The following is a 28,000-nucleotide window of genomic DNA, read 5'->3' on the forward strand; positions in this document are numbered from 1 at the left end:
TGGACGAGGCTACTGTGGGAAACAGCAGTTCTTATTTAAGGATAAGGGAGAAAGGACATGCGCATCTAGAACTGAAAGCCACACATGTATTTTACACCAGAGCAGAGACAGGCATCTTGAATCTCCCGAGAGACAGGAAAATCACTCGTATTTTGGGAGAACACCTAGTTTGATGATACTAGGTTTAACTACTGATTAAGTTTTTTTGGCCCAAGTTTAAGGAAAATCCGATTCCCAACTATGGAATGCTTCCACAGCAATGACACTTTCGAAGTGGTTAAATGTTTAGTATTTATTACCCTTCAGCTGGCGCCGAGTAACTTAACAGCAACGGGCGTGACTCATTTCCTCGTTCACAAGCCGTGCCGAGCTACTTTTCGCGCCCTCCCCCCAACACAAAAACATTGCGGGTGGTGACAGGCCTCGTCACCTCTCGCAAAACTCCCGAGTAACCTCCTCCGCGCATTCAACCGAAACACCAAAGCACAGAACTCCCTTCGCCCCCCGAAAATAAATCTTAAGCTTGCCGTTGGAGCAAAGGAAAACGTCGTTTTGGAGGGGGGGGCGGGGGTGGGGATGGGAATAAACGCCCTCCTCGGCAGCTGAGGGGCGGCAACACGACACCTCCGGCGCATGCGCAGGGCGCGGGCGGCGCATGCCCGCCGGGGGAGCGCGGGGAGGAGGGGAGGGGGGAGGAGCGCCCTCGCCAGCCCCCGCCCCCGCGCAGTGCGTTGCCCTTTCTAGTAACTTCCCCGATGCGAGACGTCATCATCCCGCGCCTCCGCCGAGCCGGGCTGTTTCCGCTCCGCCGCTGCGGGAGCGGCTGTCGCGGAGGCTGCGGAGCGGCGGTCCCGTGTGGTAACGGCTGGAAGCTGCGCGTCCGCAGCCCGCCAGGCCTACGCAGCCCATCTCCCCGCCATGTCGGAGAGCGCGGAGGGTCCTGCGGGGGGTCGTAGTCCCCCGGATTCCCCCACCCGGGGCTCCGCTGCCGAGCCGCGGATCATTAAAGTCACGGTGAAGACTCCCAAAGAGAAGGAGGAGTTCGCCGTGTCTGAAACGAGCAGCATCCGGCAGGTGAGGGGCTGAGGGGGCTCGCGGAAGAGGGGCCGGGCGGCGGGGGCCTGGGGGGAGGAGGCAAGCGGGGGTTAGGGCCCGGGGCCGGGTGGAGCGCGGGCCGGGAGGGGAGCCCAGGCCCACGAGGGGAGCCCAGGCCCGCGGTTCCCGCCCCCAGCGTTGCAGGGCGAGGGCCCTTCCCGGTGACAAAGCAGCTCCTGCTCGCCCGGATTGCTCTGGGCGCTGTTGGGCGAGTACCAGGGCCGATCCCGGCCCAGGAGAGGATTGCTGCCATCTGAGGTTGGCCCGGGTAGTGAAGAAACCTCCTGCTTCGTCTCCTGCGTCCCAGCTTCTCTCCTCCCTGTTGCAATGCCCAGAGCCGGCCCGGGAGGTGGATGTGGCTCGTCTTCTAACAGTGCCTTGTCCTGCTGAGCTGACTCAGTCTGCAAGTAGGAGGCTGGCTGGCTGGCTAGCTAGCATGACTATAGAAAACATATGCAGTCACCCGCAGCGCTGCTGCGTTGCCACTGGTTGTCTTGATCTAGACCTGCCTTTAAAAACAGCAGCAGGTTGCGCAGACATGTCTTGTTTTTGAGGGAAACCATGTCTTTAGACTGTGTTTGTGAAATGTGCAGTACGAATAAAGCACGCCTTCTGCTGTACTTAAATGTGCTAGTTATTGATACGGTACTTAGCGTGGCAGTATTGTCAGGTAACTCTGAATTATTAGGGTCTTTTCTGCATTCTTGTGAAAGTGAGTGCCCTATGGAGCCTTTGGCTCAGCAGAAGCAGTGACACCTACTGAATCATCGACACTTCTGTGCAGCTCTTCTGTTTTCTTCAAGGTTTTCCACGCAAGTATTGGCTAGAATTTAATTTATTTAGTTTATAAAGCTACAAGTCATAGAAAAGGTGTAATCAAAGTATAAGGTAGAGGCTCTGTAAGGCCAGAGACTCCCGCTTGTGAAGGACGTAGACATAGACATTGCTATGCTAAAATACTCCAGAAAATGAAGCTCCTTGAAAGAGATTCAGAGCTTATTTAATTTTCCGTAAAATTTATGTGAAATTCTCACTGAAGTGTCTCCGAATAAGGGAGCTCAGTTCGACTTCACTTTTTTTTTTTTGGTATGGTTGGTAACTGCAGACCTCATGAAAAAAAGGTGATGTATGCAAGAGTGCCACTGGTGTCTAGATACAGAGCTTGAAGTCATTCCTTACAGATGAGCTGAGAGACAGTGTGTGGTTATCAGAGGATACCAAAGATGAAGTACAGGCTTCCAAGTGTAAAATGTAGTGCCAGCACCTTGGCTAGAATATCAGACTCTTGCTCCACCTAGTTGCTGTGAAGAAACAAAATGCTGATACTTCTTTCAAGTTTTCACCCTTGAGTCTGTTTTAGATTCAGGGGTTTTTATGTCAGCATTTGGCTTATAAGTATCCCTGTCATAAGTTTCATTGAGGTCTTCTCTCCAGCTGCCAGAGGGGTGAGACTACTCTCTTGTCTTCGTTGGTCTTTTGGCAGCTGCAGTATTGTATGCTATCAGCTACTCTCTCTGCAAGCTTAATCTAGGCATTTCTCCCAAAGGTAAAATGACTGTGTTTGCTTTTTGATGTTGTCCACTGCTTTCCCAGCAATCTCAGTCTGAAAGGGGTGCTTTTCACTTGTCTGTTCTCCATAGATTTGTGAGCAGCGTCAATGCGGTTTTTATAAAAGTCTTTGCAGGTTTAGGGGTTTTGTTTTGTTTCGTTTTGTTTTTTTTTTTCTCTTTTAAAAAAAAAAAAAGAAGATAGACTCATACGCTCGGTCTAACCTGAGCATTGCATTTGTCCTGAAAAGCAGTCTGCCATTAGTTTGGGTCCTTCAGGAAATATAAACAGATTTACTTAAGATGTGAATTTTGTAATACATTTGACTTTAACGAGATTGTTTCAATTGTGAATGCCAGCGGGGCTGCCAAGTTTTCAAATAAGCAATTGTCTTAAACTGAAGTAGTTATACAGCCTAACAAGAACACGAATTTACTGAAAGCAGCCATGCAAGTCTAGGTAATTAATATTACACACTGCTGAAGATGTCTTTGTTGTCCACAGATATCTTAGACTCTGAATGTTGTCTCTCTCGGAGCTGCTGTTAAAAGAGTAGATCTGCAGTTATGTCTTTATCCCTGTGAAGTAAGATTGCCACTGTGGGTCGACCATTTGCTTGGAGTGCCACACGATGTCATAGCTAGCACAGTCCCTGTGGTGTGACTAATACTGCTTGCTTCTCTTAAACTGTAAAAATGCACTGTTGTTAATAATAAGCATCAACAGTAGATGTGATGTTTCTTGAGCCAGCCTTGAAAATAGGTTAATTTCAAATACAAAACAAATTGAACATCTGTTCAAATGCATCTGGGATCAGCAAGTGGTTTGTTCTGTTGACATAGGTGGGCCGGCAACACCTGCCATATTTGCAGGTTGAAAAAAACCCAAACAACCCTAAAGTTATACAGTAAAATAAAACCCATTCAGTTGTATATTTCTGTAGCTAATATTGTGACTTAGTGAGTTGACTTGTTTATTTGTTTGCAGTCATTTCAGAAAACTGCCAGAAAAAAAATCTAGATTTTTAGGTAAATATTTTGGGTCATCAGTGCCAAATTTAGGGCTACCCAAAGCATATCTTGTGTTGCTTTGTTAATGTAAATCGGCTTTGCAACCATCCTAAGTCAAGGAATATTTTTCTGTCTGTTGGAAGACTTCAGCAACATGGGATTTGTTATTGTTGATAGCAAGTATGCAGGTTGGAATGGAAAATAACCTTCAAGTACAAAGCCACTCGGGGAGTTCAGTTGATTGCAAGTGCCAACCATCTGTCTCTTTTTCTGTGGAACCTATTTGATTGTGCTGAGCACAGTTTGGCTCAGTATTAGGATAAGGACCAAATACTTGCTTTCTTGACTGGGTATGATACTGGTCTTGCTCTGCGCAAAGACTTCATGAATACATGGTGGGTGAAGGTGAATACCTGTAAGCCTGCTGAGTTTAGCTGACCCTGACAGTGCTGACACTTCAGCTCAGTAAAATGTTCTTTCTTTTGTTGTCATCCCCCCGTCCCCCCAGCTTTGGTTTGTTTTCTGAGTTCATGGCAGTACAATCTTTGCAATTCCTTGCTGTCATGTTTTAACCCCAGCCAGCAACTAAGCACCATGCTGCTGTTCACTCACTCCCCTCCTCCCAGTGCAATGGGGAAGAGAATTGGGGGGGAAAAAAGTAAAACTCATGGGTTGAGGTAAGAACAATTGTTTTATAGCTGAAGTAAAATAAAATGTAATATTGTCGTGGTCTAGCCCCAGCCAGCAACTAAGTACTACACAGCCACTCACTCACTTTCCCCCCACCCAGCGGGATGGGGGAGAGAATCAGAAGGAAAAAGGTAAAACTTGTGTGTTGAAATAAGAACAGTATAGAACAGAAAGGAAGAAACTAATAATGATAATAATAACAATAATAAAATGGCAATACTAATAAAAGGATTGGAATATGCAAAACAAGTGATGCACAGTGCAGTTGCTCACCACCCACTGACCAATGCCTGAGCAGCGATCCGCCCCAAGCAGCCAACTGCCCCCAGTTTATATACTGAACATAATGTCCTATGGTATGGAATATCTCTTTGGCTAGTTTGGGTCAGCTCTGCTGGCCGTACTCCCTCCCAGCTTCATATGTACCTGTGTGCTGGCAGAGCAGGGAATACTGAAAAATCCTGGACTTAGGATGAGCACTGCTTAGCAACAACTAAAACATCAGTGTGTTATCAACATTATTATTATACTAAATCCAAAACATACTATACCAGCTACTAAGAAGAAAACTAACTCTGTCCCAGCTAAAACCAGGACAATATCCACCCCTTATTCTATACCATTTACATCATGCCCAGATCCCACACTTCCTGACACATTTCCAATTAATCATGACCACTTTTCCCATCTTTTAATATATATACACAGATATCATTCCCACAGCCTGTGGGCCATCTCTGTAAAATGTCTATTGAGTTCATTTAGTCCATGACTTTGGTCTCCATCTGTCATACCAGTCTGTCTGAGCAGGAAGGATGGTGCAAAGTTCACACAGTCAGCAGAGTAGGATTGGGCCTTGGTGTGGTGTGGCGAGCAGGTGACGCTGAGCGCAGCAGGAGGATGGTGTGTAGTATGGGCTTGTGGGATGCTGAAGTCAGTCATGGTTGCATCACCACTGCGATTTGCTCAGGTTTATCAAAGTTCGTTCTTCATTAATCTAAGTAATTCTTACTGTAATACCATTGATATAGCATATATAACAGTTATAAGAATGATGACATACAGCGGCAGGATTACACAGCAATCAACTAAATACATTTTAATCTCTTGGCTATTCTCACCTAAAATCAAAGCCCCTTGGGGCACACATCGGACTTCCCTGTCCTTCTGCTTTTGTTCAGACTTTTTTTGTTGGTGAGGTTAATTGTTCCCTACCACTGACAGGCTAAAAAGAATGTTAGCCATTATGTCTGTATCACCTTAAATTTAAAACTTGCTAAAGTCAAACTATTTAAAGGTGCTTACCTAGAAGGTCAGATGAGAAGGGAGTTCTTCTACCACCAGTAACTCATTCAGTGTTTCCTCAGGAAAAATGGTTGTTGCCCAAGCTCCTCCCAGTTAAGTTGAAGGATAAAGCGTCTTATGCTGTGTCGTGAAAAAGAAAGTATAGGGTAGATTCTCAAAAAGGAGATCTACTGCAAGAATCCCATTTTACACATAATCCTTTTATGCCTTTTTCCAGTCTCAGTGACTTGCTAGAGAATAAGCTAGTTCTTCTGCAAGTACAGCACTTTCCACCAGTAGGTTACAAAGTGCTTTTATGGAGAAGCGAAGTGTTGCCAACCATTTGTCCTAAGTCAAAGCGTGAAGGAGTGGAGTGGCTCACTGAAACATTCCTGGAAGGGATAGAACTGGCTAGAACATGAGTCCTGAGCCCTTTCTACTAGGTTGCCCTGCTGCAGTTTTTCTTTATGGGCTATTGGCCTTGTAAGCTCATCAAGAATCTGAATTTGTTTCTTGAGATGAGTTTTTTGTGAGTTTGGTTTGGTTGCAGAGATTTGAGGAAATCATTTGGTTATGAAACTAGCATGGGTCATTGGCAAAGGCACGGGAAGATAGTAACTCCATCAAGTCATGAAAGACACAATATGCTTAGATAGAAGCCTAATTTTGGGTGCGCTTTCTAGCTATGCTTTATCTGCTGCAGGCTGTGGGCCAAAAGTACCTTCCTGCTTGAAACGACAAATTCTTGTCCCCGTTCCTGTATAGTGTCCAAGAATTATGCAATGAAACCCTGTTTTCACTCACTCACTTTAATTCATAGTCATAAGATTACCAGGTATGATTCATCAGGAAAGGAGACCACAGCTGTCAGTGGTGGTATTGCCATGAGTGTGTTTGATTCCTTACTTCTTGGGTCAAGAAGACCTGTAGCCATGAATTCTATTGTGTAAAAGAAAGCTGGAACTCGTGAAAGTTAGCCTCTGTTGAGACTGCTGGGCATGGGTGTAAGAAAGACTGGAGTCTGGCTAATAAGCTTAACTGTGTATGTTAATAGGAATGGCAGTTGAAAGTTTAAATGGTCATGGATGTGTTTTGAAACAGCAGTGCTGAACAAGGTAATATGATTTGAAAATCTTTCTTTGTAGTAGAACTGTTTGAGGGACTGCTGGGAATGTAAACTGCAGTTCAGCCCTCTAGATACAAACCTTTGCTTCCATGTCATCCACTACCGTGTTCAAAACAGAGTTCGGTGTGGGGAGAGTCAGCAACTTTGCTTTTTTATTGTCATCTAGATGAAATCGTAGCTTAGTATTTTCAAAGCAGTTGCAGTTTTTAGGGGCCTGTTTTCTGTTACTTTTCAGTAGGAATTGGAGGTTAATTCCCTGAGGCCTCTTTCATACTGTTATTGTAATCTAATTTTAAAATATGTATTATTAAGCCACAGTTGAGAGGATTTGGGAAAGTATTTTTCATTTATTTGTTTTCTTCTTTTTATTCCTTTTTCACAGCACTTTGTCATGTGAATGGACAGTAATGTTATTACAGTTGCCATTTTTGATGTCACAGAGTGAGTCAGCAAAAGCTTTTGAATCATTATATGGTGGTAACATATCAAAGGACCGTTTGCATGTTTTTACTTTGCCTGGAATAACTTTCTACCAGGCCCTTCCTAGGCCAACTTGTCAGATGGTCAGATATTAATAGGTTAGTGTTTAAAGTATGGATCCGCTCTGCGAAGTGACAGTGCAAAACAGTCTCTGTTTTAGTCAGCTGTTCTACTTCGTGTGTATTCAGACATTTGCTTTGTTCAGTGACAAAATGTTTATCTAACTAGATCAGGTATGAGTATGCGTTTGTTCAGCACTGGGCATCAACACCATGGTGTCCACCCATACCTTGCAAAAACCTTCAGAGGCAATCAAGTCGAGCAGATGTAATAGAAGTCCTAACTTGCTTTGTGGAGCCTTTTTTTTTGTGTCAACATTTTGTTAGTGGAGTATTGGGCTGGGTTTTTTAAAGTTGTGTGAAGATGAGGATATTTGGCATGGAAATTGAGAGTATAAACAAGAAGTGCTGGTGTGCTGCTAAAAAAAAGTGAATGTTCTCAAAGTGAAAAATTACACTGTTCCTGTCCATTAAAAACAAAAAAAAAGTTGATAGAAACAAGTTAACTTGAGTTAAAATGGTAATATGGGCAAAGCACTTCAACAAGACTGGCTTTAGATTTGCTCTAATTCATCTCAGATCTACAAGTTGCCATGCTTTGAGGAGGCTCTGACCTTGAATTAATTCACTCTGGTTACGAATGCTTTCTCCTTTTCTCCCTAGAGAAACCAGGCCCCTGTATAGATGTTAGTCATAGGTGTTTCAGTATGATTTTCATTGTGTTTTTCTCCATTGATTCGTCTAATAATCATGTCTAAAACTGACATAATTTTACATTATTTTTGTGGTATTCGGTTACTAGAGGAGTATAATGAACTAGTTTCTGTGAATATGCTAGGTGTTAAGTACGGTGAAACATTATTTTTACAACTTCAAGTCCTTTTCTATGTTCAAATATAACTGAACACCTTTGTAATATCACAATGCCTAGAATTATTACAATAAAGTAAAACTTGTATTTTAGAACATTAAAGCGAATCAGCTGAAACCATTGCTTGGGGTGTTACATGTTAATAAAAAAGAAGAGTCAGTGCAGTAGGAGAATTGGACAGAAATGCTCATCATTTCTGCTTCTGGTTTTCCCAGGTGACAAAGTATTTTAACTGTAAATTACTGATAGTGTTATTTAGTCCAGTTGTACAAACTGAAGATATAAACAATACCAAAGTTTATTTTCTTAGACCTGCCTGAATATGTATTAATTCACATCGTCATAAATCTCATTTCCTTTATTTCCTTTGCTGTTGATGACTTATGTTGAATTTGAGGCTCTGAGGCGATACATACTAGATTGATGTTTATGGTTCTGTTTAGGGAAAAGAAAATTGAGGTAGTTGTCTTCACTGTTTATGCTGTCTTTCATTACCGTAATGCTGTAGCACCTTAACAAATTATTTGTGGCCAGTAAGAGCAGTGGGCAGTCCTATAAAAACTGCACAGATAAGGTCTGTGGGAGTAAGAATGCAATTGCTAGTTATTTCTCTTGTCTTTTCACTGTCTGGATTTAAAGAAACTTCTGGATTTTCCCCTTTACTGTGGGGGAACAGTCTTGCAGTTTAGTTACCATTAACAGTGAGAGGCTGAGAATACTGAATATAGGTGTTTGCCCCAGAGGATGGTAAAGAATCTTCTCTTACCCTCTCCTTGACTTTATTTCACAATGCAAACAGTAGTGACTTGTGCCACACTCTGACATAAGGCTAATCATCTTCCAGTATTGACAGAGATCGGGTGGTGCTGAAGACTGACTTACTCGTCTTTTGATTTCCACCCCCCACCCACCCCCACCCCCCCCCCCCGCCTGCCCCAAGGTAACACACTAGGTGCTGACAATAAAAAAAAACCCACCCAACCACATGTATGGAAAATGTTGTCAGGATTCTGTTTTATAGATGTATAGATGATTCTCCTCCCCCGCCTCAGCAAAAAAATGAAGTGAGCAGACCTAATTTGTTATTGATGGCATCTGTGATTGTTAACACTAGTCAGCAGACTCATTTGCAAAATATCTTGCATGGTAACCTACGTTTTAGGTGGTAGTCTTGTGTGAATTAAGGGTCAAAAAGAAGGCCTGATCCTGCTTATACCTTGCCATTTCAGAAGTCGCAAGGTTGTGCTGAACCAAGTGAAGCTGATGAAGAGACCTAAGTTTTTTGCATCTTGGTTACGCTTTTTGTGTAAATATGCATCAGTTAGCCAAAACTGGCTGGGTATTCTTGACATTTTTGTCATTGTGGCTGGAAAGAGATCTATTATGCATTTGGATCATGCATGTACATTGCTGTAGAGGTTGTTTTGGGGGTCCTGCTATATTGGCTGTTGCATTCATGTCTTACTGTAGTGTTGTTATTGCAGATCATCTAAGTAGCACTACATGCAAGAAGGGAAAGGAAGTGTATAGCTTTTGATGCCTATATACGAGTAATATTAGATACTGTTCTGTCATGTTCTATGAGTGGTGTCTTGTTTCCTTGACCTTATGGGTAAATAGCAGCTTCTAGAAATATGTGACAGGGCTTGGTTTAAGATAATTTGAAGAAAGATATCAAACTATTAGAGTGTGTCCAGAGGAGGGTGAACAGGATGGTGAAAGGCTTTGAAGGCAAAACTTCTGAGGAGTGGCTGAGGTCACTTGGTTTGTTCAGCTTGGAGAAGAGAAGGCTGAGTGACCTCATGGTAGTCCACAACTTCTTCAAGAGGGGCAGTGGAGGGGGAGCTGCTGACCTCCTCTCTCTGGTGACCAGCGATAGGACATGAGGAAATGGAATGAAACTGCATCAGGGGAAGTTCAGACTGGACAGAAGTAAAAGGCTCTTCACTGAGAGGGTGGTTGGTCACTGGAACAGGCTCCCCAGGGAAGTGGTCATGGCACCAAGCCAATCAAAGTTTAAGGAGCATCTGGATGATGCTCTTAGTCATACAGTTTAGTTTTAGGTAGTCCTGCAAGGAGGAGGAGGTTGGACTCGGTGATCCTTATGGGTCCCTTCCAACTTGAAATATTCTTTGACTCTATGACTATTGTTTATATACAGCATCAGTCTTCTGATGAGAACTAAGTTGTGGATCTCACTAGCACAACATACTGTGGAAAATATGATAATGAATGAGTTTGGCACAGTATGGTAGTCCTTTATTCTTGTGCATTAGCTTTGTACCAAATTGTGAGTATTTCTGCTGGTTTTGTGTTACTTTGGAATGTGTGTTAAGAATAATTAACCAGAAGAATGCAAAATAGGAAGCCACTGCCTGACCAGTTGCTCTGCAGAAAAGGGTCTAGAGTTTATAGCTGTTAAATAAGTCAGCACTGTTACACAAATATTTTCCCACATAGATTTCTCACTTTTTCTTATAAGTAGGAATATAGCTTGCAGGATATGGGGTTTATCCTGTTGTTCCACTAAGTTATAGATAAGAACTGGTGTGGAATATTTTGGCCAGTTTTGAGCCCCACACTTACAAAATGATATAATTGGATTTGAGAATCCAAAGAATGGTAGGAATGATTGGATTAGAAAATAACTCTCAAGGAAAAATTACTCTTACTGCAACCCTTTATTCTAAGGAGAACAAAAATGCATTTGCATTGTCCATTGTGGGCAGGACAATGAAGCAACAGGATAGTGAAACACTGGAATAGGTTTCTTGGAAAAAAGTCGCTGGGCACCTCAGAGAACAGGCTAGATAAACATGTCAGGAACAATTCAGGTAAGTAACCCATGTTGGGAAGGAATGGACTGAGTGACTTTCTGGAATAATTGCAAGTGTAAATATTGCCATTATAAAGGCTGACTTAAAAGTTGTTTCCCCAAGAACTGAAACTAACTCTGTGTGAGGAGTTTTAACTAACTAAGGGCAACCTGCTACCCACAGAGACTTTTAACCTCTGTTGTCTCTGAGACTTTCTCTTTTTTTTTTATTTATAAATCTTTTTCTTTTCCTATAGTATAAACACTTTAATTAGAGATCCACCTTCAAAGCTTAATACGGTGGGATTTTACCTTTCTAGTCCTGCCTATGATAAAATGTAATTACTAATAACTAATTGCAAGATGAATATTCTATTTTCCTATATGGAGTGGGAATTCCCTAGGATATTTGTGATGTTTTTTAAAGTAGTATGATCAACTTAATTTTAAAATGTTAAATAGAGTGACCTTGGGAAGGACTTCCTAACTGCCTGGGTTGTTTTAAAAATACTTAGTGGACTGACTGGTCTTGTTGAATAAATTTATCTGGCTTTCTTATAATCAAGTCATTCCTTAGCATTTTCCTAGGATCTTCCTTTTCAAGCTTTGTGAATTTTTTGCATATGGTGAGAACATTTTTCTAGAGAATAATAAATCTCAGTCAGTAGTCAGTTGAAGCGTAACCTAGTTGTTATTGACTAGGAAGGCAAGAAGGTATACAGTGGGCTTCCATGTTCAGTTGTTTTAATGAGGGTATGATTTTTTTTCTAGTCAGATGAAGGATGTAGTTATTCACCATGCCTTGGGCTGCAACTGTATTTCATGTAGCTATGTCATGTGTTGAATGAGAAAGCAGAGCCACCTGAGAGGTAACTTTTGTGGAAAGGAATGCTAGTTTTGGCACATGGAAGGCAGCAAAAATATGTCTAAGAAGAGAGGATACTTCTCTGTTCAGTTCCAGCAAGAGTGTAGACAGATTTATTGTACTTGTGACATTGCATCCTCAGTCTTCCAGCAAAGGATGGCTTCAGTGGTGCGTGTGTGTGTATATATATTAGTGTACTCGTATACAATTGTATACATACTTTACAGTGTGTATATATATGTGTATATATAAGTAGTATATATACTAGCATATGTTTATTGTCATGGATGCATGCCTGACTGAAGCCACAGTATTCTTTAAGTGGAATCAGATTTTTGTTATTGCTACTTATGTAACAAGTGATCTGGATGTGAAACTGTCTTGATTTTTATTGTACAAAAAAGAAATAACAATTTTCCATCTTCCTAGGGACAAAAAAAGTTGAGAAAACTTAATAAAGTATTTCTAGGTTGTGTAAAACAGAATGTGCAGTGCAAGTGGGTTAATATATTAAAAGTGAACAAAACAGCTTGTCCTTAAATCATTAAAAAAATTATAGTTTAGTTTTCCATTACATAAATGTATAATATTAACTTTTTTGTTTAGTTCAAGGAAGAAATCTCTAAGCGTTTCAAGTCCCACACTGATCAGCTTGTGTTGATATTTGCTGGAAAGATTTTAAAAGATCAAGATACTTTGACTCAGCATGGAATTCACGATGGACTCACTGTTCACCTGGTTATCAAAACACAAAACAGGTAACCTTACTGATGAGTGGTCTTCTATTTACCTCTAAGAAGTAAAAATACTCTGAATTCTTAACAGCTTTCTGTTGGGCAAACCTAGATTTGACTAAATCACTTTAATCATCTCTTTAGTCACAGTTGGTGCAGAATAACAGTCTGAAATTACAGTGCTCTTTTCTTTGGGTTATCTTGTATTTTAATTGGATTCATGTTTCTAAATGCAAGTCTCTTGGGTTTTTTGTTATTTAACTTTTTTGTTATTTAACTTTCTGGCTGTGTTTTGGCTCCACACTTCTTAGATACCAGCTCTTACTGTTCATAAAGACATGTTGTGCAGCTTTTCTTTTCACCCATGAAAATATGCAGTGAATCCTTACTCACTGTTTTGGTAAAACAAGGAAAGAAAATTTTTGAGAGAACTGCTTTAGGGCAACTAATTTATCTGGCTAAACATAAAGACTTGGATTTTATTTTATTTTGTTTTGGTGATGAGAAAGTTACATCAGATGAGCCATGTCATCTGCACATTACTTCCTGTGAAGTGCCCAGAAGGAAAAGGCTCAACTAAAAATCCTTTCAGCAAGTAGGGTAATATATCCCTTGGTTGAATCTGGCTTGCTTAGTCAATAACATGTTCGTTGTTCTAGACTGAAAGTGTTCTTGCTCCTATTCTACTTAAGTCTTTCCTGTTTGTAGTGAGGCTCTCCTCCTGTTGGAAAATGTCAGCTGATAAATGAAAGAGCATGGAACTTAGAGGAGAGAAGAAATATGCTTTGCCTTTCCAGGCCTCACCAAGTCACAAAGGCCTATTAGTAACATTAGCATTACATTTAGGCACCTGTTGAAACTAGTAGCATTAGCATTAAATGTAGACATCTGTTGAAACTGATGTCTTCAATTCCATGCTCACATGCTGGTGGGACTATCTTCTCTGCCCTGGAGTTGTGTCTCTGTCAAAACACTTTTGTTTGCACTGGCAGAGATCTCCCTTTCCTGCCCTATGCCTGCCCAGTCTGAAATGTAGGTCTGATAGCCATCCCAATCTTGTGTACAGTGTTAGATAATGCTGCAATTTTGTGCTTCATGCATCTAAACTGATATTCTGCTGTTGTCATGACTTCTGCTTTTTTTTGCCTGCAGTCTTGAGTGTGGCAGAAGGGCTTCATGAGTAGTGATGGCAGGATGCTTTTGACTTGCACAGTCTTCAGAGGTTACATAGGTTGGACCTACAATAGCTATACATACTGAAATACCAGTGCCAGTCTCTCGTACCTTCTTGCACTTTGCCCTTAAAGGAGCACCCATGCGCAATGCCACATTTATGGCTTTTGGGGAATTTTTGGTGTCCCTCCATCAGTCCTATTAGCATTGCAATCCATGTCTCCCCTCTCTCCTGCTTTTTTTGAGAAATTTTAGAAGAGTGTATTAATATTATCTTCAGAATGTTTTAATCATGTCTCAGATGAGGAAGTACAAACAAAAACTACAGACCCTTTACATGTATTAACCCTATCTTCAAATGAGGCAGTAATGTTTTCACCTACGAGCTGTGCTCGAGTAAACTAAAAATATGCTTCTAAGACCTGCTAAAGAGAATTGCCAGCACAATGAAAATCGCCTTTGAGCAAGTATAACATTGTCCTGAACCATCTCAGTATTCTTACTGAAATACCTGGACTTTATGCTTAACCCCAAAGGCAAGAGTTAGACCCTGCCAGAGTGGCCTGGCAAGTGCTGATTTTTGGCCGTGAGTATAAAGATTGGATTGCTCCCAACCACTTTACATTATGCCATTTACTTTTCTGTTGACTGTTGCTGTTACTGTTGCTGCCATATATCTGAATAAACAAAAGTTCGTTTCCAAAATTGGATCTGAAGATGATCTTTTCCCTTCTAAACAATATTAGATGTGTAACTTCCAAATAGGAATCCTCGTTGAAACCTCCTTCAACCAATCCTTGTTGAAAAAAGATAATATTATTACTGTGCTACATTTTCCAGAGTGATACAGACTTCTGGTGTAATCTTGTAACCAGCCTATACAGTGTCAGAGTAGCAGTGCATGATGAGCAATGGGCGGTGAAGATGCACTGAATTTCTGAATACAAAGTTCCAAGTCAACACTGATAATTTGTTCACAAGTGGACAGGAGGAAACATAATGGCGAAGTGGATATAAAAGGTGATGTGCACTTGACAGGAATTTAACTCAAAGACTTGAGGCTGACAGACTTGACATTCAGACCATTATTTGGAGGGTGTATACCCCCAATTTCTGTAGAAACAGTATGGACTTCAAGTTTTAGTCTTGTCTACTTTTCTGTCCTGCTTTGAGAACCTTTCTTGTCTTTTATATGAAGAGGTACAGTTGCTTCTCAAAATAGTTTCTCAACTGAAAAAACAGATAAGGTTTTAGGCTTATTATTTACCTTTTGCTTATGGAAGAAAGATTTATGTGTTTTCTAGACCAAAGGAAACAAATTATCTCTAGCAGAAGATCCATGGTCAGTATACAGTCAATAATCTTCCTCATTGAAGTGACAGCTGCTTGGCTAATGGTAGTCATCTTGTGTTCAAAGTTTGCAGTTGCTGTTAATGTTACAGACTGTTAATGCTTTTTCTTCTCAGAGTTTAACCTGATGCCTTATGCCAGGGCAGCTTATGTCAAAGCCAAGTATCCATGTATTCCCTTTCCTGGATTGTTAGTGTCTGTCTGGAAGGTTTCCTCTAGAACAGGTTTTCATTCAGCAGAATCTCTGTGTGTTTTGATAGACCTGAAAGTAAACAAGAAAAGAATACAAATTAAAACATGCAAAACTTAATTCAGAGGAGTCACTATGGAGTTCAGTTTTAGAAGAACTGTTAGATCTTGTGGACTTAAATTAATTTCTCCTCCTTCACACCCAGAACATGAGTAAGAAATAGAATGAGGTGTTTTGGTCCCATGGCGTCCTATACCTTTATGACTTGGCATGCCATATTTCATTTACCTGTTTACAAGAATGCCACTCAAATCAGCAGGGTCCTTCAGGAGATGGTCTACTTGTAAGTTAATGTTGATGATTTGGTGAAAGAACTTGTGAAGTTCGCAAAGTATTTTATTTTTCCTTTGGTTTCTTTCTATGATTTTGGTGGCTGGTGTTTAGCATGGAGTCAGAGAATTCTTAGAAGCCTCAGGGAAGCCTCTGGACCTGAGGGATCTCTCAGGCTTGTTTTTTTTTTTAGTTTGTTTGTTTGGGTTTTTTTTGTTTGTTCCTGTGTGTGTGTCCCCCACTCTTTGCTTAAGTGAAACAAGCACAGAATTTTATTGCAGCAGAAAGGTACTCTGAGATTAACTGAGGTATGAAATTTAGTGTACTGTTAAATCCTCAAATCTTTGTGTGAGGTCTGAATTCATAGTTTCTGCAAGTTACTTGGTGCTGTGGTTGCTGCAAATACAGACATTTATGAGATTGATTATTGAACCAGACTGGAGAACTGATTTGGGTTTTTAAACTAGACTATCTTCGTTTGAATAGAGGCCAGGTTAGCTTTACACAAACTCGGTTCCTTGATCTGTTTTACTACCTGGCAGCAACCGTGTTAATGCCTCTGCAGTAGAAAGGTGTGGTGAGTATATGAGTTGGGCAGCCTTTAGTGCCTGTGCTAAATTATACTGGCTTTAACTTTGTGTAACTATGTTTTTACCCTGTTCTTAAAGCCTTAAAGGCTATTAAGATTCTGATATTTGTGTTCTAATGCAATAAGAAGTTAACTGAATTTCACATTCAGTAAGGCATCCTATTAAAGATGTGGCATGAAATAAATCTGAGATTAAATCTTGCTAGGCTTTATTTCTTTAAGCCCCAGGCATGTAATCAGTAGTATTTGAGTATAGTGGAATAAGGTAAGCATCCTTAAAGCAAGGTAAGGACAGAAGAAGCAATTCTTTGGCAGACATCCTGGGGATAGGGTGAGAACATGGTAATGGCTGCAGCGGTGCCCATACATTTTCCTAATGTTTCAAGCTGCTATTCTGAAAAACTGATGACATTACAGATGTCTGAGAAAGAAAGATTTGTTACAGGAAGCCATCTAGAGATAATAGTGTGATTTTTGAGAAAGAATCGAAATGTAAATTAAGATTCTCAAGTATGATACTATTCCTATATTTAATGGGATTATTTAAATTAACTTGTTAAACTTGCAACCTTTAAACTTGCTTTTTTAGATCACAAGACCACCCAACTCAACAAGCAAACACCACTGGGAGTACTGCTACCACGTCAACATCCAGCAGTAGTACCTCAACACCAGCTTCAACTAATAGTAACCCTTTTGGCTTGGGTAAGAGTATTTGTAGGTAGCATGGTGGGTATCTTCTCTTGGATTCAGGTAATTGTCCCTGAAGCTTTATTCTAATGTAGACAGAACTTTAAAAAAAAAGAAGGAACAAATACACTACCCAAAAAGCTGATTACAAATATCTATGGTATTGGTTGTAGAAGGTTTCTGATCAGTAAGTTATCAGAGGAAAGTTGTTTCCTTAATTTTATACGCAGAACTTCAGACTTGTGCTTTTTCACCTTCAGTATTAAGGTGCCACTGATGTTATATTCTGGCACTATGGGTGATGAAACTCCTTCCAGTGTCCTTGTGCTCCTTAAAAGTGCATCTGAATTGCTGTGAGGAGAGTTTTGATGAAGTTGGACCTGTAACATGAAGACAAGATGTGGAACAGAAGTAACAAAATTGCTGCTAATCTTACAATTCAGTATTTCTTGGGTTCCAAGTCTGATAGCATTATCAGTCTTCTCTTTCATGAATAAAGAGGCTGCGGTCTATTGATTTAAAAATACTATCTGTTTTCATAATCACAGCGGGGGTTTTGGTTCATTCTTTTTCATCTAATTTGCTTTCAGGGGGTGGGTAAGAGGTAGAATTGGAAAAGCTAACCGTAGTAAGTAATTGCTTTCTTAGGTGTAAACAGTTCTTCAGACTAGTAGCTTCTGAAATTTTTTGTTTGGACTCAGGAAAGGAGGGGAATTCAAAGCATAATTAGTTCTTGGTACATTAGGAAGAAGAACAACTTTACTTTTAATTAGAATAGGGGTTATGAGTCATATTGGGAGATACCTCTTGGTTACAGTCTAAACAAGAGAAGACAGGTAAGAGATTGTTATAAATGCATTGGAAAGTGTTGCTGGCACTGTGGGAAGGAAACTAGGGCCACAAAATTCAAACATCCTTTGTATCTTAGCTGTGGAAAATGAGAAGAAAGGCTGTTAGAATTGTAATAAGTTGTATTTCACATGTAGTTTGTTGGGTTTTTAGTTATATGACTTGTTATTTAAAGAAGCAAACCCTCAGTGGATAACTCCTTAACAGCCTTGGAAAGATGGACTTCCCATTTGTTTTCATTATTTCAAAGTGTGGGATATATTCAAGCATTTTGTATTTAGAAAGAACCTGGATATGTTCAGAAGTATACTAGAAGCTGAAAGTTCAATTATATTTTTTTTTTTCTCATCCTCTTAAAGGTGGCCTTGGAGGTTTGGCAGGTCTGAGTAGCCTGGGCTTAAATACATCAAACTTTTCAGAGTTGCAAAGTCAGATGCAACGGCAACTTATGTCCAACCCAGAAATGATGGTTCAGATAATGGAAAATCCATTTGTTCAGAGCATGCTTTCAAATCCTGACCTGATGAGGCAGTTAATTATGGCTAACCCTCAAATGCAGCAACTGATACAGAGAAATCCAGAAATCAGTCACATGCTGAATAATCCAGATATAATGAGACAGGTATGTAGAAGGATCTCTCTGAGTTCATGACCTTTCATTATACTGTAATTGTGAAGAACAGAGCAGGAATTGGACATACTTAGTTGAGTGCTTAAACATTCTTGAAGTATTTAGGCTTGTTAGAAAATCCATAAAGGTCTCTGTAGGCAACTGATGTTTGTAATTCTAGTTGTTAATGTCCGAAATAGACTGATAATTCAGAAAATCTGCAGCACAGTTTTGAAAGACATTGAAGACTCTGTAATCATGTCTTCTGAGGTTAGAGTTGGATGACCTGTGTATACTTGAAATCTTCTGTTGTGTAGCCAACAATGAGTTTACCAAAAGTAGTAATTCTCCAAAATACTACATATTTTCACTTGTTCTAACTGTGTACTTCTGAGCGCTTTTAAAATTAGATGGTATGCAAGATATGCTGTGTGGCAGAAGGTATCAAAAACCAAATAGATGCTTTTGAAAATGTAGGTATTTAAAGTTCATATCACAGGCTGCCTGCTGTAACGATGTTAGAAATGGTAGGAGTATAATGTGTTGAAAAGATGAAAAAAGAAAAGGATAGTTCATCCAAGATTTTTCTTCTATTTAGCCAGTGCTTCCTGGTCCAACCAGCATAGTGACAGTTGTGGTAGAATGCTGGCTGAATATTGAATTCAGTTGAGCTGACATCTTGATTTGGCTTTAATAATAATTTCAAACTGGGTTAGACAGTGGTAACTGAGATATTGCCAAACGCTGGCGTTTTCACTTTAGAATGGATTTCTTATTAATACAGATTAAACGTTCCACTTCCCTAGACACTAGAACTTGCTAGAAACCCTGCAATGATGCAGGAAATGATGCGAAACCAAGACCGCGCCTTAAGCAACCTTGAAAGTATACCAGGTGGATACAATGCTTTGCGACGTATGTACACAGATATTCAGGAGCCAATGTTGAATGCCGCACAGGAACAGGTGAGAGAAGATTGCAATTGCCACTGAAAGTAAATATTTTTAAAAAATAACAACATGTTAAGTAATGTAAATTTCCAAATGCTACTTGACAAAACATTTCTTGAAGCTTGAAGTCAATATGAGGCCTCTTACTCTTGAGAGGAAAGATCTTTAAAAATTCTGTGCTTTTCTAGGCTTGGAAGAAATACAGATACTGCTTTGTGTGTTTGAGAAGCTATTTTAAAGTTAATGAATTTCTGTATTACTTAAATTTGAATTCCTTTAATTCTTTGCCTTAAAATTCTGAGGTCCAGGAAAATTTTTTTAAGGGTGTGTTTAGTAACTTGGAACCTAACATGAGAAGAAAAAAAGGCTTTGAAGTTGGAAACCAGTATGCAAGATACAATCTTACGTGATCAAAATACCAGTGTAGTAGCAACACTGCTTTCAAAAAGAAATGCGATTTACGTTTTTGAAGGTGCTAGTATCTCTCAGTGCTGGAGTCTTTTCAGAATATTTACAATGAATTACTGTAGAATGGTGAGTATAACTGACCAAAAGCCATCAATATTTATGTGTAATTTTTGAAAGGTAACTTTCTATTTATAGCAGATGTAAAAATGGTTGGCTTTAGTAGATGATACATGTTTGTTTTCCTTCTGCTGTAGTTTGGAGGTAACCCATTTGCTTCTTTAGTAAGCAATGCATCAACAGGAGGGGACAGTCAGCCATCTCGTACAGAAAATAGAGATCCTCTGCCAAATCCCTGGGCTCCTCAGTCGAGCTCTCAGACTTCCACAACAAGTACCAGCACCAGTGGAGAGAGCGGTGGCAGTAGTAATGCTGGAAATAGCACCTCTGGCAGTACGGGACAGAGCTCAACTGTACCAAATTTGGGACCTGCACTAGGAGGTGTGTTTGTTATTGCAGTTGCATATATTTGCAAATAATTGGGAATTTGCTGAAATGATTCTTTCATTAGAGAGTTTTTGATTCAGAGTTTATTGCTATTTACTTTTGTAGAACATTTGACTAGTATCAAAGTCCTCGGTACAAAAACAAACATGAAAAGTAAACTAGAAGCGATGACAGTACTTGTGTGTTGCCTTAAAATAACAAAGGTAGGGAATCTCTAGATGAATGATGGTATTTTTCCTGTCTGGAGGCAAATGTGAAAACAGCTAATGATGTAGATACTTAGTGGGACTGCTTGTTGGATACAGCCCCTGTATTAACTTCTAGGGTAGATGCATTGGTGTAAGCAGAACCACACTGAGGTGTATTTGAGGGACTAAAACTCTTAGAAACCAAGTGGTTATGTCCTCATTTTAGGTAGTCTAATTCACCTGATGATAGTCAGGATGTGTAGTAAAGTGGCCTTTTACTTTTTTTTTTAAGCTGGTATGTTCAACACACCAGGAATGCAGAGCTTATTACAGCAAATAACAGAAAACCCACAACTTATGCAGAATATGTTGTCTGCACCCTATATGAGAAGCATGATGCAGTCATTAAGCCAGAATCCTGATCTTGCAGTACAGGTAAATGCATTTGGTGTAGTAATGTATTGTGTGTATTGAAATAAAAAGAAGAAAAAAAAAAGAGTTGAATCTATGATACAGTTAGATTTTCACTTGTGCAAGCATCTCAACAATTGTCTGTAGTGAATGGCCCAGTTTCTAATGTTAATCCCTAACTCACTGAAATTACTACCTACTTACATTTAACAATTTGTTGCAATGAGCTTCTTCAATTTGTAGTTGGACACCATGCCAGGCATGCTTCCAAAATAACTTGTAAGTTTGTGTATGTTTTGTACAGCCCTAAACTTGTGACCCAGCATAAGAACCAGTTAGACAAAACAAATGCTTTGGTTGTAAAGTAAGGTAAATCTACTAGTAAATAAATACCCTCACTAGCTTCGCAGAAGCGAAGGGAGGAGAGCTGGTGCTGTATCTAGGCGTTATTCTGGTTTTAACTTCTCTTTTGTGACCTGTGCTCACTGTAGAAGTGCAGATGCTGTTTTATGAATGGTATTGTAGAATTGCTTTCAAAACTAAACAAGCAAACAAACAAAACAAAAAAAAAAACCCAAAACAAAAAACCAACGAAACAAAAAAAGCGCCCCCCCCCCCCCGCCTCCCCCCCCGAGTGTTCAGGTTGGTGCTTCATAACAAGTTTTGGCCAAAGGAGAAGTAGATGATGAGTATTCTGTGAGGTTATTTTCATGGACTATTACTGTGTAAGTAGTTGTCTTAAAACTCCCTGTGTTTTTTATTGCTTCATCTTTGAAGTTAAATATTTGTGTCCCATAGATGATGTTGAATAATCCTTTATTTGCTGGAAACCCCCAACTTCAGGAACAAATGAGACAACAGCTTCCAACTTTCCTTCAGCAGGTAAGATGAGATACTAGCTGTTAATAAATATCTGCAAGTCAATGAGCAATATTTTCAATAAACTGGTGTGTCTCTTTGATTTGGCTAAAAGCTAGATTCTGTAATACGTCTCATTAGCTTCAGACACCAAGTTAGATTGTTCCTTGATAATAAATTCTTGCTTAATGTCTCCATCCCTTTCAAAAGTTAAACCTGTCTTTTAGTGGATAATTTTGTCTGTAGCTAGCACAACTGCTTAGATTAGCTCTTGCTTCTTTGCTTAAAAGGAATAATTGTTCTTACTGCCCACCAGCTAGAGAACACCTGTTTGTGACATGGTTTGTTTTGCAAATTAAAAAGATCAGTACTTTTCCCACTACTAGAACAACATTCCACTGTTTTTCTTGTACCTCTTCAAACCTGCCTTAAGTATTTGGGGAAGAGATCTTACAGCATGCCTTGAAAGACCCAAGTCATCAGCTAATTCAGAAGTGGGTTCTGAAGTTTTTTGCCAGTAAAGATTGCCTTACCACCATGTTCCCCTCCTAACAACACTGTGTTTGCAGCCCAGATATCTGCTTGGTATTAGCTGCCACAGTCTGTAGTAGTACTGTGTTCCTAAATAGGAGCAAGTACAGTTTTTTTAGGAATTGAAAACTTAATTCAGTGCATGAGTTCCATCATTAGGCAGTCCTTGCAAATCAGGGTAAATGTGCATTGGCAAGGTCTGATTGCACACAGGCGGTTTTATGAGTAAAGTAATTAACACATACATGAATTACAGTAGCAAGTTCAGTGTTCAGAAGAAACTGTTTAAATTTTTTCAACCACATGAATAGCTGTAGTATTTCATAATGTCGCTGCTTTGTGATGACCCAGTAGTATTTGAGGAGCTAGTACCACATGTATGTTTTGAAATTTGTGAATAAACGGTAATTAATGAAGGCACAGTAGGAATCATTTCTGTTTCCTTTGGGTATCTCCTTCTGTCAGTATCACCTTGTGTGATAAACATCTGCACAGCTAGTTCTCTGTTTTATTCACTATGTTAGGTCAGAAGATCAGCAGCCTTAGCAGGTGAAGTAAAGTGGAGAAATATCTGGATATTCTCACAATGTTGACAATCTTGCAACTTGTACTTCCTTGCTTACCTACTGGCATTTATGTTATGGGATTGGGTGACAGAAACCATGGAATATTCCTCTGCATAATGGAAGGCATCTTTTGCAACAAAGGGCAATTGCCCAGCAGAACTAGGAAAGAATTGCTGCTACTTAACAGCTGGAGTTAATAACATTAATAGAGACAAGATCTAGGTCACCTAAATGCTCTGAGAACTGTTGGGCCACTGTTTCTGTAATACAGCTCCAAATATCAGGCAGTAAGTCATGATTTAAATATTTTCTTAAAGTACTTGCAGCAGCTTTCATTGGAGAACCTGAAGTGTTTTCCTCTTTCAAATTCGTGTAAACTTTGCCAGTGTCCTGGTTTTGGCTGGGATAGAGTTAATTTTCTTTCTATTAGCTGGTATGGTGTTATGTCTTGGATTCAGTATGAGAAGAATGTTGATAACACACTGATGTTTTCAGTTGTTGCCAAGTAATGCTTATACTAAGTCAAAGATTTTTTCATGCCCAGCCATCAGGAAGACTGGAGGGGCGCAAGATGTTGGGAGGGGATACAGCCAGGGCAGCTGACCCAAACTGGCCAAAGGGGTATTCCATACTATGTGATGTCATGCCTAATATCTAAACTGGGGGGAGTTGGCCTTTGGGGGGGATCGCTGCTCAGGAACTAACTGGGCATTCATCAGCGAGTGGTGAGCAATTGCATTGTGCATCACTTTTTTTGTATGTTCCAATCCTTTTATTAGTATTGTCATTTCATTATTGTTATTATTACCATTATTAGTTTCTTCCTTTCTGTTCTATTAAACTGTTCTTATCTCAAGGCACAAGTTTTACCTTTTTCCTTCCGATTCTCTCCCCCATCCCACTGTGAGGGGGGAAGTGAATGAGCCCCTGTGTGGTGCTTAGTTGCTGGCTGGGGTTAAACCACGACACCCAGCTATATATTTAGTTGTTCTCTGCCTTTTAGCTATCTTGAATATATATTTGCTTGCTAGTATGTTTTGCAGTGTATTCGTAGTTCTCTAGGCTTTGAGGGCACTACAGATATAAAGACATTCACAAATAGTCATGATCAATTGCTGTGGTCTAAACTTAGCTAGGAAAAAGAAATTGTATAACTTTTTCTTAGATATCTGTTGGTTAAGTTTCATTGTGTTAGCATTGTTGTTTACCAGTTGTATGATATAAGAGACTAATTCTACAATGATGTTGGACTCCTATGGTTTTGAAAGATGATGAAGTCTGATAGAAGAGGTTCTGAAAAATACTTTTCCTTGTGTACTTCCCATTTGAAAGGCTTTGCCCACATTTAGAGTTCATTGATCACCTCCTATGAAAGTTTTCTCAAAGAAGAAAAAATACCTGAAGGATTTCATGTAACTATTCAAACACAAAGTTGAAAAACAAGTTCTGAAATTATGTTGGATTCTATAAAACATCTAGTGATAAATATTAACTTTGAACATCTGCATATGACTAAGAGTTTCTCTCCTTTTCTTAGATGCAGAATCCTGACACATTATCAGCTATGTCAAACCCTAGAGCAATGCAGGCTTTGCTACAGATTCAGCAGGGTTTGCAGACACTAGCAACAGAAGCGCCAGGACTTATACCAGGGTAAGAATTGGTCTTACAGATTTAGACAAGAACTTTTCTCTTGTGTTATGTTGTTCATTCTTTTTACATGTAGAGACTTACCCTGTTTTTATTAAAGACTCCTCCTCCTGCCTTTTTTAGTTTAACTAAACTTGGTTTAGAATCTGTCACATTTTTGCCAGCTGTACACAGCTAAACAGTGATGACTCTGGTCTTTGTCTTAGTACTTTACTTAAATCGTCATCCCCTCTTTGACAGGATTTTTACTCAGTAATTAAATAAGTGAGAAGAGACAAGCTAGTATTTATTAAAGTCGTGTATTTCTTTTTCTGTCATTTGTGCAGATTTAATCCTGGTTTAGGTGGATTGGGAAGCACTGGAGCACCTACAGGGTCCAGTGTACCTAGTTCTGTTCCCAGTGAAAATACAAGTCCAGCATCAGGAACTGCTGAAGCCAGTCACCAGCAGTTTGTCCAGCAAATGTTGCAAGCACTTGCTGGTGCAAATGCTCAGGTAAAGTACATCATTATATTCTAGACTTTTTTAATTCTTACTTTTTTTTTTTTTTTTTTTCATTGTAAACCACTAGAAAGGAAGCTGATAGTTGAGGGGAGAGCTCCCTGGATACTTGGGGTCAAAGGATAGCAGAGAAGGCGTAAAAGTGGTGTTGCAGCTGTGCAAGTAAATGCTAGAAAAGCACCAAATTTGAGTAAAAGTGTCCTCTGAACAGTTGATTATTATACACTCATCTTCATACCCTTGAATTTGTGAAATGCTTGGAAAGATTGTGGCAGATTGAGGTGGTAAGGTTCACTGGCAAATGAAGGGAGGGCTCATGCGAAGAAAAAGCTTAAGCATACTGTACACCATTACCTCTGTGCTTTTTGTCTGTACTGGTGGCTGTTGCTCTCTAGCTGTAACTAAGCCTCTGTCCCACAGTTTGAAATAGCCACATTGTGGTTATTTGGAGCCTGAATCTGTTGTATGGCTTCAGTGACATCCTGCAAGTCCAGACAGCAGTGCGTTTTGTTAACATACTGAGTGGGACTAGGGGTCTCCAGAGAGCTCCAGAAGTCAAGCAAAGGTAGCAGCTTTGCCAGTGATTGTAGGGTGGTGAGCAAGACTGGCTTTAAAGGAGACATGCTGTTAACTCTGAAGAGTGCTGTATGAACCAGCACCCTTACACTGTGGTACATACACAGTGTAATGGCAGACTGCTGGTGGAGGGGGCAGTCCTACTTTTTCTTTCTCTGTTGCCACAGGGTGAGTTAGGTCAGCTTGCTGATCTGACAGACTTTACTCTTGTTATCTAACCACGAGAAAGCGTTGGTCAGTGCCACTGTAGGAAACCATATTCTCATACGTTTTCACTTATGCTGCCAAATATTATGCTACTGAGTTGACTTTCTGTTTAGTTTTGCTTGGGGGAAGCAGGTTGGGGTAGTTCTTATATTTCAGGTTACATCTTTACATAGTATTGGCTTGGAACCATATGCAGGTTTTAAATACTGGTAGTAATTTCTTGATGTATGAAACTGTTGAATTAGAATAAAAGGAAAATTAGCAGTAGCTGCACAAGTTTTGTGTTGGTATCTAAATGAACTCATAGTTTTCAAAAATTGGCTTTTCAGTATTACTCCTGCATATTTACCTATAATTGTTCTGATTCAAAAATGCCTCTGAACTGAAGATCATACCACTGAAATCATGCAGAGTTTTGCAACGAGTTTGTGTGAGCAGGACCATCCTGTAAAGCACAGCTGTCAAGTTTGCCATAGACTGAAGCTTTCTAACAATTAGAATTTTGGTAATTTTAGTCAACATTTAGGAGCATTAAAAAAGAGGTGATGTTTATGTCAAGGAAAAAAAAGCCTGTGACGTTCACCATTGCCAACAGTGACATCATCATAATTCTTGCTGTTCCACTTTACTAGGTTGAACTCTGTTTCATTTGAAAAACAATACCTATATCCATATCTTTACGAAACTGTTCATGGGACATAAATTTACCCAATTTAATTTTAATCCTTCTTTTTTACCAAACAGCTTTTCCTGTAGTTCAAGAATGCAATGTAAGTGTAGGTACTCTTAAAATTTGAAGCTTCTCTGACTTGTTAAAAAAAAATTAAATTGTGAATTGAATGTATGTCATAGTATAATTTTAGGATCTTGAAAAAGATATAGTCAGAAATTGGTAAAGACAGAGAGTGGTGCAGAACCAACTATGTTTAAATCTTGCACTTTGCTAAATGTATGTTACACTTTTATAGCTTGAGATTTTGTTCTTAGCAGTTACAAAATCCAGAAGTTCGATTTCAGCAACAACTGGAGCAGCTGAGTGCAATGGGCTTTCTGAACCGTGAAGCAAACTTACAAGCTCTAATAGCAACAGGAGGAGACATCAATGCAGCTATTGAAAGGCTGCTTGGCTCTCAGCCTTCATAGCAGTGTTTCTTTAACTTGAAAAAATGTAATTTATTTTTGATAACAGCTCTTAAATCTTTAAAATATTTGCTTTATTTCATTCTGACTCTTGGGATTGTCTTGTTATAACTAAAATTGGTCTGATGCATTTTAAGGTGGAGTGCAGTAGTTTTCTTCAAACAGTCGGAATCAATGCATTTGCACTCTGTTGCATGCATCACACTTCTTTTTGTTCTGCATTATTTGTGATTTTTTTGGACACAATATCAGCTTTCACAGTTGGGTGAACAGGTTTTGTCTGACCTACAACTGTCCAATTTATTTACTACTTAAACATTAGCCTTCAGTAGTAATTTATGTAGAATACAAATTAAAAAGGAAACAAATTAATTAAAGCTACAATTTGTGGGTACCAATATTGCTTATTGTGATTTTGGCATGGTTTTTTTTTTTTTGCTAGCAAAATGCTGAAAGGTTTATACCACTTGAATAATCTACCATTTTTTGCTTTAATTTGTATAAAATATAAACACAATATATACAATGGAGACAGATCATTTCTAGAGAATTACACATTGCAATAGAATGAGATTATAAGTAACGCAAAAAAGCCAGGAAAAAAAAAAAAGTCGTAAGACTTCTTTTTGACATAGGGTCTTCCAGCATCTTTGGTAACCATCTCAGCAAAAATGCTTAAGCAAGTTCAGTTAAAATATACTAGGATGACACTGTTCTGGTTATCTCTTTTCATCTAACTGTACAGAAACTTGCATTGTAACATTGTCTCAATATTCACAAAGATTAACTGTAAATTACCTTTATCATTGTGCAAATTAAAGGAGCACTGCCTTGTGCTCTGGAACTGCTTCTAAGGCTTTTTGGCTTGTTCCATTGAGATTATAACTTGTGTTCTGATTTTTAATTGGAAACATTACTTTCATTCATGGTCATGTGATATTTTAATTACTTTTAACCACCATGTAAAAAATACTGTATATCTTTTAAGTTTTTATTGGTAGTTACTTGTGCAAAGGTAATAAATGAATTAAAAAATCTTTAAGCATCTTGTCTCAATGTGTTTGTGGTTGATGATTACCTAGAATTCAAGATGACTGACCAGCTTAAGAGTTGGCATTTGAGTGTAAGCTCTGGGAATATTCACCAACTCTG

General features: G+C 39.4%; 1 protein-coding gene across 2 annotated transcripts; it reads left to right on the forward strand.

Moving 5' to 3' along the window:
* The first annotated feature begins 812 nt into the window (after positions 1 to 812).
* On the forward strand, positions 813 to 27,893 carry UBQLN1 (ubiquilin 1). Of its 2 annotated transcripts, none has more exons than XM_049795518.1 (11): positions 813 to 1,074; positions 12,450 to 12,601; positions 16,799 to 16,914; positions 18,108 to 18,370; positions 19,165 to 19,323; positions 19,971 to 20,214; positions 20,701 to 20,843; positions 21,618 to 21,701; positions 24,312 to 24,427; positions 24,751 to 24,919; positions 26,696 to 27,893. In XM_049795518.1, exons 1-11 carry the CDS (start codon positions 919 to 921, stop codon positions 26,849 to 26,851), a joined length of 1,758 nt encoding a protein of 585 aa, XP_049651475.1. In that variant the 5' UTR covers positions 813 to 918; the 3' UTR covers positions 26,852 to 27,893. The 2 variants fall into 2 exon arrangements, with proteins under 2 accessions (XP_049651475.1, XP_049651476.1); XM_049795519.1 differs by having other exon boundaries at positions 26,699 to 27,893.
* The last annotated feature ends 107 nt before the right edge of the window (positions 27,894 to 28,000 follow it).

Source organism: Accipiter gentilis, chromosome Z, assembly GCF_929443795.1.
Source record: "Accipiter gentilis chromosome Z, bAccGen1.1, whole genome shotgun sequence".
Taxonomy (NCBI): Eukaryota; Metazoa; Chordata; class Aves; order Accipitriformes; family Accipitridae; genus Astur; species Astur gentilis.